This window comes from Thunnus maccoyii, chromosome 6 (genome assembly GCF_910596095.1).
Source record: "Thunnus maccoyii chromosome 6, fThuMac1.1, whole genome shotgun sequence".
NCBI classification, from domain to species: Eukaryota; Metazoa; Chordata; class Actinopteri; order Scombriformes; family Scombridae; genus Thunnus; species Thunnus maccoyii.
The window spans coordinates 20150522-20163542 of record NC_056538.1 but is presented as its reverse complement, the minus strand read 5'-3'; the positions used below and the strand labels follow the sequence as shown (position 1 = coordinate 20163542).

The 13021-nt window shown below is 41.9% G+C and overlaps 1 protein-coding gene across 2 annotated transcripts in view; it reads left to right on the top strand.

The window, feature by feature from the left end:
* The window catches only part of sipa1l3 (signal-induced proliferation-associated 1 like 3), a 70820-nt gene that overhangs the window by 31763 nt on the left and 26036 nt on the right, over positions 1-13021 (top strand). For both annotated transcript variants that reach the window (XM_042413849.1, XM_042413848.1), the window contains exons 2-3: positions 2121-2195; positions 11639-12367. In XM_042413849.1, coding sequence (XP_042269783.1) covers positions 11882-12367 — 486 coding nt within the window. In that variant the 5' untranslated portion in view covers positions 2121-2195; positions 11639-11881. The remainder of the gene's footprint in view (positions 1-2120; positions 2196-11638; positions 12368-13021) is intronic.

The window sequence follows — 13021 nt, the reverse complement described above, 5'->3', positions numbered from 1 at the left end:
ACTTGTTCCAGTGTGTCTGGGGACATTTACCGTCATGTCAGGCGATGCATCAGACACTGCGGATTGGAAACGTTGGCTGTTGTTGCTCTTGGAGATCCACCATCTTCCACAGACATGTTTTGTTGACATAAGAAAATGGTTGAAAGAAGTGCTCTAGGTTTTGTTTTGAGACACAGGTCATTCAGGAATAGCAGCCATTCCATGGACATCAGCTTTCTGATAGTCACACCAAACAGTGACACAGAGGTGACAATTCAATCCTGTAACATGTGAGGTTGTACTTTCATTGTGTGTGGTTTACCAGCTGTGTTAGTGCCTCCACTGTTGTTGAACGTCTGACCACTTTGTCTGCCATTAAATGTTCAAGTCTGTGCCATAATGTGGTTGTGTGACACATAAAGCCAGAAGACTTTCAGCATCTCAGAATGACTGTACTGCTCACACTATAAGACCTTGTTCAATCCCAGACCGTTGTCATGTTGGTTTGTGGGTGCACAACCTACACTAAACTCATCCCAGGTGAAGTCATTACAAGATTCAGGTGCAGAGATCTGCGAAAGGTGCAAATGATCGCAGTATGCAACAAAAACGTGCAAGAAGTGTGTGTCTGCAGCCTCCTTCCTTTTCTGCCTCCAGTTTCCTGATGCACTCACTGGATACTGCTCATCTCCCATGTAAGAATAGTGTCCGAGGTGCACCAGTTACAAGTGTTTTTGGCTATGATGAAAATTTTAGTGTCTCGGACAGTTCAAGAAGAGGTGAAGATGTGTCTCGACACCACTTAAAGTAACTCAAGCAACTGGAATGAACTCTTCACTTCACGGTTTCTGTCTCAGATCTCAGAATAGGACAGGCAAGTCATGTAGTCTGCACTGGACTTGAGTCAGGTGCTGGCAGGAAAACTAGTTCTCTAGATAAAACCTGTCAAAGCCCTTTTAAACCTGTCTCATGCTGCTAGTTTACATTCAACTCAGTTTAATGTAACTTTGTAGTTGCCTGCCGCAATCCTTGTGACATTTTCTTTATTTTTCTGTTTGTTTGTGTTTGGGATTCGGCTCCACTAATGTGATATGTGTACTTGAGTGTGTGCGATAGTGGCTGCATACAGTACCTTTCACAGAAGCTGTAAAATGAGGCCATATAATCACTTTGAGGCTGGGGTCTGTGGAGTCATGGTTGGGAAGTTTTCACTTACAGTTTAATTTCATTTTCAGGGCAGTGGAGTGAAGCCTGAGCCTTAAATCCATGCTGACGCTGCCAGCTTTGTTAAGGACAGACGCTTTCCTGTAGGAAAATAGACACTCGCACAATCATTGACCCCTATCCACCCCTGCCCCCCTCTTCTGCTAAAGACCGCGTTATTATGCTTGCCGTGGCAGGGTAAGTGGGCCTTGATTGATCAGTATTGATTAGAACTGTATTTGTCAGACAGTAATGGGCCTCCCCCTAAGGATATAATGTCTGCTGATTCCCACCTGCCCCCATCTCTTGGCCCCACTTCACCCCTTTCTTTATGCCATACTTGTACTTGAAGAGCCCTCCCCCCTCTGTTCTTAGGCCCCTCGACCTCTAATCAAACTGCACAGCCTCCTTCACTTTGCCTCCATTCTCCTTCTGCATTTCCATCTGCTCTCTCTCTCTCTCTCTCTTTCTCTCTTTCTCTCTCGAGAAAGAGCCGGAAGATGGAGTTCAGTTGTGAGGACGAGGAAGGAAATTAAGAAGAGATGCTGTATGAATCCATCAGCTGTTTTCATTTATCATGCACGTTATTCATGGTTCAATATTCGAGTTGATATTAAAACATCAGTTTTTGGAGATGCAAAACACAGCAAAGCCTCCATAATGTGGTGTTTGTGTGCGAGTCAGTCTGTGTGTATGCAAACGTGTTTACAGTACAGAGAGCCTCAGGCATTTTTGTTCAGACTCCTCACAAACAATAGGTGTGTCTGTGTGGATGAGCGCACACTGTTCACACCCTCAATTATAACACTAACAGCTTATGTGAAATACATAAAACTATTTAAATAATGCAACATTGCAGTATGGCTGAGTGTGTAAACTTAAGAAACATTAAACTTCAGGTTAATGTGATGTTTATTTCTCTCCATTTCTTGTTTTAGAGTGAAAAACTGGGCTCCCTCCTCTGCACTGCATTACCACATCTGCTTCACCTGTGCAGCTGAAACCAGAACAAGGTAAAATTAGGACATGTGATCATCTGTATGTGTGTGAAAAAGTGTGATTTTAATTATTAAGCAGACGCTTGTATGTTAATTGTAATCTGAGGTTTAAGGATTTTACCTTGACAGACTGTAACATTTAGCTCACTTTAAACCATTTGTTTTGGGCTGTTTGGTTCACTTTTTATGAACTGACTTGATTTTTTTAATATAAGCATTTCTATTCTGATAGCTGTAATCAGCCAGTATTTGTTTGCCAGTGCCAGTATGAAAGCTCTCACTGTGTTTGGTTTTGATTTGTGTGTTTGTGTGTGTGTGTCTGTGTGTGTATAGGTGATAGGAACATGTTGTGTGGTCGATCTAGTACTCTCAATCTAGTAACAAACTTGTCTTGATACTAGATTTATCTGCTTTGTTCTGCTTCATTGTAACTCTGACATTTAACTCTCTTCACTTGCAGAATATTTGAGTGTTTTTATGAGAAAAGTGAGACTCAAAAACTTGATAGCAAAGGCTAATTAACTTGATGACCTGGATATTTTTCTGCAGTGCAGGAGTAAGCTGTCTGCTCTGCTATTTAGTACAAAAAGAATGTCCTCATCTGCATTTCGTTCTGATAATGAAAAGCAGGTCACCTGACGTGCTTCAATAGGAGAGCTTCACCAGCAGCTACTGTCAGAAAACACAACGTGTAGCTTAACAGGAACTCCCATAATACTAGTTCTTTGTTATCCAAGTAACATCACAAGTCTCTTTAGTTTTATTCTGGATGTGAAGAACGTGGTGTTATCAGCAGTGTCTTTTGATTTACTTTAGTTTTGTCTGCTTCAGGAAGCACTTTGACCTGTCAACACCTTCCCAGAGCATAAACACTCTCTGTGCTGATGCTATCTGTGTTGAACTTTAGGGTAAACAAAGTTATTTGTTGTTTTATTCTTTTACTGTCAAAGCTTTATTATTATCATTTTGTCATTCTAGTATTTTCAACCATATATTGATGTGAGGGATGTCTGTGATTCTCTTACATGGCACTAGGAAGCAGAGTATTCAGTAACTAAACACATTTTGGAGGAACCTGCCATCAGGGTTCGGCAATATGATGGCATATGCGGTACATATTTTTCCATACAGTTTACACCATGGGAGCTATCCCATTAATATCTCTGAGTGTATTAGCTTAGAGCGGGTAATGATGCAAAGCAATGAGCAGCATAAATATTGGATATGACTTCTTGTCAGGTATTTAATTTGCCTGGTTAGCCAGAATCTGACAGTCCTGCCTGGTTATTCATATCTATATACAGTTTTACACATAGAGAGAGACTGAAAGTGCAGGATTTTTGAGCCCCATATAGAGCGTTTTAAAAAATCCAATTATGATACTGTCCATTATTTATTTTCTTTATACAACTCTTTAGCTAATGGTCCCTTAAGTTTGTTTTTTCAACAGTCGCGACCAAGAAATGTACTGGGCAAGACGTTTAACAGCTAAATAATAAACATGTCACTACTCTGTGGTGGACAAACTATAGGATGGTGACATATTGCATTTCTGTACTTCAGTTTCCTGTCATTTGTCGGTTGACATATAAGCTGCACTGAGAATATATTTATTTTACCATGAAACTACATGCAGAGAAACAGACCCTGGAAGAGGATGTGCTCATATTATTGAGTAGAGTTTGCTTGTTAAACAGTTAATTGCTTTCAGTTAGAAAGGCCATCCTTCAACCAGACGTCTCGGGTTCATGACCCTTCACCAGCAAGTCTCTACTTTGTTGAAATATCTCCGAGCAATACACTGAATCCCTTTGACCTCCCTGTGAGGGGTTGAAAGCAAAAAAAAGAAAAAATTATCTGCAGGGATGAATTCTCAATAAGGAAAATGTAGTAGTGTCTTTTACATATTCGCCTCCCTGTGTGTTGATGTTTCTCCTCTCCACTTCCACCTCCTCAACTCCTACTCCCTCTCTCACCACCGTCATCACAGATAAACCAGTAAATGACTATGATGATGAATGATGATGTGGGCTGCGATTCTTGATCCTCCAACTGGATGCAAATCATCAGGCTTGTTACATGGATGTCTGAATGTGTGTTTGGGAAGCTGCTTTTTTTTTTTTTTTTTTATCTACTCTTCCTAAACGCGTCTTGCTCTTTTCACCCCAACCCCTGATCGTCCTCTTCCTCGAGCTGCCTCAGTGTCATGGGACGGCAACCTGACAGACAGACAGGCAGATGGAAGTGACACAAGCGACATCAGCGGGATTCAGCAAAACAATGTAGACGGAAATCAATGGAGACAATGACAGCGGGGTCAGGAGGGACTCGAGGAAAAGACTGAGGAAGAAAGTGAGTGGAAAGGAAAGCAGGGCGACAGGGAGAGAGCTGTGGCTTCATAAAGCAGTCTGAGAGGGAGAGATGTCGCCTCCAGATAAGCCAAACAGACTTACAAGCCCAATATAGACCAGAGTCAGAGGCTTCAACTGAATGTTTCCTTCCAGCCCAATGTTCTGATATGTCAGTGTTGTTTTTGCAGCTTCCTGTGGAGTTTTGTTGTTGCAGTAGGCGGTCAGGGACTCGGGGTAGTTTGTCTCTGAGATTCAAGTTTGCTCTGGGGCGTCTTCCTGGATTCCCTACAATTCGTGTTGCACATGGAGAACGGCTTCAGTTTTTGGCATTTATCATGGAGCTTGACCGATTGGAATGATGACTCCTCACTATTTGCATTTTTCTAGTTGTGGAGGAAGATTTCCTGCTGTAGGGAAAGAAAACACAGTTCTGTTACAGCTGGGGTTAAGAATGATGTCTGGCTCGAAGCAGAGCACCGTAGCTCCATTTAGCACGTACTCTATGCCAGAGCAACATTAAATTTGTTTATCAAATCTATTTTTGTAGAGGGAAAACAGTCTCTCTCCACAATCACATCAGGAAAACGCAGACAGACACTGGCAGTCATCCTGTAACCTCTGATCATGAGCCTTTCCGACTGCTCCACTCCAGACTCCAGAGTACAATGAAACTGAACTTACTGCATCCGGCCGTTGAACTCAGTTAGTAACCCCAGACACCTCACCTCTACCACTTCCTGTTAATGATACTACTGAACTTATAGAAGATCACTGATCTCTTTCAATTTCAGACTCTTGGCATATACCTGTTGCTTTTATACCGAAACTCTTTTAAAGTATTTTTTAGTCAAGTTAAAGTCAAGTTTCAAGTCAGTCTTCAAAAGCAGATTGTAATTGAGTTTCAAGTCTCTCAAGTATCTGACTGGTTACCATTAAAGGATAAGTTCACATTTCTCTTATCTTCTATCAAGTCTATCTTCAAACAACACTCACAAAGCTGCATGTACAGAAATACATTTAGGGGTGCTGTAATCATTCATTTTAACCATACTGGCTGTAAGTGATCAGCGACAAAATCTAGAACGATTACAGCGATCAATAACTCTTTTAATGTACATATTGGCATTTAGGTATTATTTTAAGAAGTTTAAAATAATGTGAACCTATCATCTGAAATAACACAGCTGTTAGTAGTGTTAGTAGTCACTGAGAGTTTTTTGAATGCATTTGTCTAATGATTAAAATATCCAAATTGTTTATGTTCTGTTGTTTTGTTTAAAGCTTTAAATTGAATATTTTTTTCCCAAGTCAAGTTTTAATTTTTATAACTTAAGTCTTAGCTTATGTCTTCACTTTAATAGTCACTCTATTTTTTAATCTTTCACTTTCACTTCTCTAACTCGAGTAGCTCTTCACTTCTACATGACATGAGGTCGTCGAGGCAGAGTTTAGGGTCAGCAGAGAGCTGATAGCGCCTCCTGTTCTGTCTCCTCTGTCAGACGCCGTGGTGGCATGAATGCTTGATGTACAGTCCCCAGGCTGCCTGCCAGCACTGTATTGTGTTGTATTACAGCGTCCCGCTCTCCTCTGCTCCTGTCTGCCGTCTGCCAGTCATATGTACCACCATCTGTTCCTCAAACCAGCCCATAATCTAGCTCGCTGTGGCATCGTTTGCTGAATTTAAAAACGCACAATAACTGTAATTGTCTGGAGTTTGTTTTTTTTTTTTTAGAGATCTGTTACATCAGTTCATGTTTGCTTTATATTATTGATTAGATTGACTTTCAGAAGACCTTGGTGTTTGGTCTCTTTGTACCTACATCTTATCATGTGACTTTTGCTTTCTCTGCTTCAGTTTCAATTGTAATTAGACTGCTTTCCATTTTGGCGATGACTGAGACAGAAACATACGACAGGTCTATCCTTCCTCATCTGACGAGCTCTCACTCGCACTCCGTGCTGATCTCAGGTCTGCCCATATTGCTCTGACATACCAGCAAGCAGCAGAGGCAGCACCCTCCTCCACATCGAATACTCTCATTCCTCTGGAAGCTGCACTCCTCTGCTAACTCTGTCATTACTACCATCTAACCAGTGTAATTACCAGCCTCGGTGTGTGTTTGCGGTGCTTGGGCCAAGCCTGCATCATGCAGAACAAGTCGGAGCGGGCGTGGAGAAAGGGAGCATGAATGGGAGAGACGGGGGGAGTGAGAACAAGGGAGGTACATCCTTGAGCTAACTAATTACTGTATGTGAGTAATTAAAAGGCATTAAATGTCTGTGCTTTATCTTCTGATGTCTGGGCCAAAGCTGAATGTGTATACAGATTTAATTCTTTCTCTTCACGGATCTTCTCTGGATTTCTAGAGATTTCCTTCTTGCTCTTGGTTGATAATCATATTTTAATATGCTGTTGTTTGGTTTAAAAAGTAGTGGTTTACTTTGAATATGCCCCCCACCCCCCAGCTGTCACCTTTATCTCATCAATAGAGCAAAAAACCTTTCACATTTAGCTCCCCGATATGTGGTTTGTGATGTACAGTGTATTGGCGCTTCCCCTCCTCTGCACAGTGTAAGAATAGCTGTAGCCCTAAACTAAACTGATATTTTGCAATTGTTGCTACAAATTTACTGTTTGAGTGTTTGAAACTGATGATCTGATCAGATACTGATGCTGTTTTTTGGGTAAAAGATTGTGTGGATGTTTCTTCCCCTCATAACACTTTTGGTTGTGGTTTGTAGGGCTGTAGTTAACCAAAGAAAATCTTGGTCGACTGAAATCGTACATAATCTTCAACTAATCGATTAGTCGCGGGGGAACGGGACAGAGTGCAGTGCAGTGAACTCAACTTGCTAACTTTGGAGCTAACCCCCTTCACTTTTCCAGCATTTGGGGAAACAACAGACGTGACTTTTTTAGCATTTATTAAGTGACACACTGTAGTCTGTACTGTACATTTACTGCCAGACTGACAACTCACCGCTATCCTTTTCCTCTGTTCCGCTCGCATCCACCGTCACCTTCCTGCTGATCGCTTTCCTACTCGCTACACAAACATACTCATTAACGGAGCAACGTCACCAAGAGTTTCCCAGGCAACGACACAGAGGTCGACTCTTGTATCAGAACAGCGCTGCACAGAGGCTATCAATTTCCGAATGAATGGATATTTGGTGTTATTTTTGGCATGAAAAAAAATTTTTTGGCCTGGCGGGGGTTCTTGTTGTTATAATTGTAGGAGAAACGCTGATTCAATAAACGTTCAGTAAACACTTAGTATACACTCCCGTTTTCACAGGTTATTTGTTAGTCTGTCCCTCCCGCCGCAGGAAATAATGGATTAATCCTGGAAGGCTGTTGATGTAGCACTTTTCTCCTTATGAAAGTAACAGCAATTATTCGACCAATGAGAATTTGGTCGGATGAGAGCATATCAACCAACTAATCGACCAGTCGACCAGGAGACTACAGCCCTAATTGTTTGTCAGTTCTGCTTACTGATGAAAACCGTGAGAGACTGTTGAAAGCTGTGAATACACTAGTGAGTGGGCCTTGAGTTTAGATGATTTTTTTTACACACACTAATCTTATGGTAACTTCTGTTTTAGCACATCTTGACAGATTTGTGATTATAGTAAATCCCTGCTGTCCTTGTATTTTACCCCCTTTTAACATAATTTAAGTGTGTTTAAGTTGTAATTCTGCTTTTTTCAACAACCTGAGAGCAACATATCATTATGTTAATTTGTTATTTGGTGATGAGTAATACAGAAAATGATGATTGTCAGCTTTGTGGTTGAAAGGCAGATTGTGGAAAGTAAAGTGAGAAAAAGGATATGGGTCAACTTTTGAGATGTGATAACATGTGTTACCACGCCAGGCCAGACACACATCGCTATTGAGCCGATTAACCTGTCAGGATAAAAGAGCATGAGATATTCTTTTGTTTTTAGTCATGCTAGCAGCATGCCTCTGTGGATGGCAAGGTTGGAAATATCTCAACAACTGTTGGATGGATTGCCATGAAATTTGTTACAGACATTCATTTTCCCCTCAGGATGAATTGGAATATTTTTGTGATCTCCTGACTTTCATTTAGCACCACCATCAGGAAAACTTTTTAGTTTGTCTAGTATTTTGGTTTATGACAAAAATACCTGAAAAACTAATGATATTCCCATCATCAGGTGTACTTTGTGTTTAGTGCTAATTAGCAGGTGTTTGCATGCTAACACGCTAAACCGAGATGGTGAACATAAACATGTGTAAACACATGTAAAACATTAACATGTTAGACTGTAGACTTTTATTCTCAGATTTTTGTTGTACTGATTTTGCTAGAAGCACCACAAGCCCACAGATGAGCTGTCTCACAGGCCATCTATCTTGACAGACGTCATTGGTAAAGATCAGACCGCACTGACTCCATCGCCTCTCTCATCAGGCACCTCAGACACATAATGAAACCATTCTGCAGCTCCTGCAGCTGGGGCCGGATAATCTGGGATTGGGCCTGATTGTGGATCACAGGACAGCCCTCCGGATGAGGAAAGACTCTGTCAGAAAGCATGATCAGAGCGGGAGCCTTTGGCCCGGAGGTGCCTGTGGTTCTCCAAAACAAAGACATGATACATTTGCGCGGCTGTATGACTATAGGGGGATTTTGTTTGCTGTGAATGAGTTTTGTTGATGGTGCTTGTGTGCATGTATGAGTGAATGAGTAATGCAGTCTTGGGGCCAGAAATGAATTCAGTGAGGGCTCATAAGAAGGCGTTGTCTATCATAAAAGACACACAAACCACTCTGAGCTGCCTTGACACAATGAAAAGCTCAACGTTATGCAAATCGGACTTTATAACAAGATAGTCACCACAGGAGTTGACATTTGTGGGATTCACAAAAACTGAAGCAGCTGGAGAAAGACGAGCAGATTTGTTCTCACAACAAAACAGTTCCTAATGTTTGCTTTCTGCTGGCTGGTAGATGTTTAACCCTTTTTCATTTAGACAAGTGTAGCTTCCTCTAGTTTTTAAACCCAATGTTTGCATGTTGAAACAGCAGTGCGATCGATGAAAGTGCTTAAATTTTAATGATGTTAGATGTGAACCAGTTCAAATGATAGTACAATTAAACTTTGTGGGTGTGTGGGTGTGTGTGTCTGCTTGTGGTTGCATCATATGATAAATTTCCTTATTGCTTTTGTCTGAAGCGTAATAATGTTAACACTCTCGTCTGATTCAGAGTGGAAGACAGTTTTACAGTTGTGAAATATGAAAGGTCAAGTGTTATCTGGATAAAAACGGAACATACTGGTGAATAAACTGCTTCGATGGGCTGTGTTCTGCAGATTGTGCCGCAGACAAAACAGGTGTAAGTGCGGCATGAGATGAAGGTTTTGAGTAACATGCAAGCTAAATGGAGTCATTGTACAATGGAGTAGCACGATGCAGGGATCTAAAGAGGGAATGAGTGAAACTGGTGAGTCTTAAATTTAACAAGCACATTGTAAAAGGTATATATGCAGATGTTCGTTTGGCCTTTGCCCGTATTTGAATTACTTTGGTGGTTTTAGAAGAGACTCGTGGAGATAAAAGAGCTTTAATCCAAGGATGGAGAACTATGTAGAGAATAAGATTAGACAAAAACTCGAGAATGGAAAAGGAAATTTAGCAGAAAGGAAAAGAAGCACTAGCAGTTTGAATACAGCAGAGATGGATAGAGAACATTTAAATTTTACATATTTAGCTGAAGTACTCATACAGAATATCTAACCACCACCACAGACTGTCATTATAATGTTTTTCAACAGGTCACACTGTATTCACAACCTAAAAACTTTGACCACGACTTGAAAACCAAAAAAGAAAAATGATTCAGTCTGCTGGGAGCCTTACACTGAGTTCAACATTTGCACTCGTTTAGCTTTTTAGATCACTAAAACAACAAGTAACCTTTAATAAGGAATAATAAGGTCAAAAGACACTCTGTTAGTATTCCTGTGCACAAGCAGTGATCATGTAAGACATTAATATCTGAAAAAAATCATTACATTAAACCTCAGGAGAGACGTAAGATACCTCTGAGTAAACAAGAGTCTTTACAAGGCTGGTGGATTTCTTAAGACCTGATGTTATGTGACTGTCACATTAAAGCATGCCGCTGTGGTTCACTGAGCAATGTACCGCTCTCCTCCTCGCTCTTTCTTGAGTCTGTCCAATCACTCTATTTCTGGATTTACCCCACCTCACCCCTCCAGCTGTTGGGTCACTTTGTGCATTCGCCCTTTTCTCTCTCTCTCTCTCCTGACGTCCTGCTTTAACTCCTGTCTGTCTCAGCTTCAGCTATGTGGCGATCTGTGCTAAGCTGACAACAAAATAAGTCACGAGCTGTCATGTCTGGACGGCCGGTAAACCAGTCAGGGCAATCACCTCTCAATCCTCAATTACCCAAACATACATATTTTCATTAGACACATACACACAGCATACACTGCATACTCTTAACACTCATCTAGGCTATACAAGACGTGAGCAGAGAATTTGCCAGAGTGCTGAAGTGTTTAAATTGTGCACTGAGCTTTTCCTCTGTTGGGATCTATTACTTTCTAGTCCGATAATATTAGCTGAGTGTTTCAGTGGTTTTAATCTGCAGCAGAGCGGCCAGAGCCTTCATGTCCTGTGGGTATATGACTGCTTGTGTGTGCACGCACATGCACTCGAGTGCACTGTGTGTGTGATAATAATATCCCTTGTCAGCCTCCTGAAGATTAGCCTCAATGGGAGAAATCCTCTGTCATATCCCCGCACCTTATTCTCTTCCTCTCTCTCTCACTCCCTCTTTCTCTCTCTCTCTCTCTCTCTCTCTCTCTCTCTCTCTCTGTGTTATCAGTCTTACATTGTTTTACAGTTGAGTGATTCGCTCTTTCCAGAATTCACTGCTCAGTTTCTCTTTTTGTCTGTGAAAAGAATTTGGGTCACACGAGCTGTGTGATTTACAACATGTATTTCAAATCTAATTTGTTTTGGTTTTAGAGGTTTTGTGCTGATGATCTGAAGCTGATTTGTTGGAAATTATATGTTGTTTTTTCCTTGTTTTTCTTTCCTCAGATCTGCATTAAACTGAAAATAGTCCAAGAAGAAGAAGAAGAGGAACAGTCTTTACTCAAACGGGTCCGTCATGGATCAGTGAAGTCTTTCCCGCAATGTTTTTGGGAGCTGGAGGCCGCAGCACCGTCAGCAGAGTGTGTGTGGGGCCCCCCCTCTCCCTCTTTTCTAGCACCCCTCCTGACATGGGATGCCAGCCCCCTGCCCACCTGGCCTCTATCCTGCCCTGAGCTCTCCTGGGGTGCCATGAACAACTACAGAGACAGAGGGGTCACCTGCACCTCCTCGGACCTCCTAGATGGGGGAGGAGGAGGGTTACCCCAGCACACTCCGTTTCGTCACACCCCCAATGGCCACTTGGTGCCTGGCCCCACAGACCCGGCGATGCAACCACGCATCTCAGTACCCAAAATGGGTGTTCGGGCGCGTATTGCAGAGTGGCCCCCACGTCGAGCGCAGTCCCGGGAATCGCTGCTTGAAAATGGGCAATATGGCAACAATCACCATGGAGATGACTGCTCCACTTCAATGTCCTCATCAGTTTTTTCTTCTGAAATCGGGTTGGTGCGGGGTGGAGTCGCCAGGTTGCCACGACGACGGTCCAAGGATGTAGAGTTCAGAGGTGGAGGGTTTGGCGGTGAGAGAGGTTCACCCTTGAGCCTGCGTGTTTTCCCCCCATTGAGGCAGCGCTCCAACAGTGAGGTGACACTGAGCGAACAAGACGAGAACGAGGTGAGCCTCAAATCTTCCTCTAAGGTGTTTTCACAACAGTAGTTTGGTTCTAATGGTCCAGAGCAAAGAAAAAAATTATATATTCATTGTTGTTTTTTAGTTCTGGTCTGTTCACGATGGCTTTTTACTGACAAACCAAGATAGGTAAACATGAATACAAAGTGACTCATTGATTGGACAGATTTGCAGACTGTCATCCTGCGCCATCAATGCTACACTGGACCTAAAGGCTTAATGTCACTCTTCCTGATATATCTATGTGTCACCATCGTCACTAAATGACTTTGTATAAATGTATATGCTTCTGTTCAGTGGTGTAACGGTACACAAAATTCATGGTTTGGTACATTTCCGGTACTTTTTTTTTTTTTTTTTTGAAAAATGTAAACATCCAACAATGGCTCATTGGCCAAAACTATTACTGAAACAGTTTAGTTGTGCTCCAGTGGAAAGGGAAAACAACCCTCCTGTTTCCTGCAGGGAGTCAGGACACCTGCTAACAGTTATTTTATGCTGGTTTATTGTTCACTCAGAACTAATTCTTACGATGTGTCGTCTGACCACGTTGGAAATCAAATGTGTTTATTGTTGTTCTGAACGGCTTTACTCAAAGGCGAAGTGAAAAGCCGACTGTCACAGAGAGGGGAGGGAGAC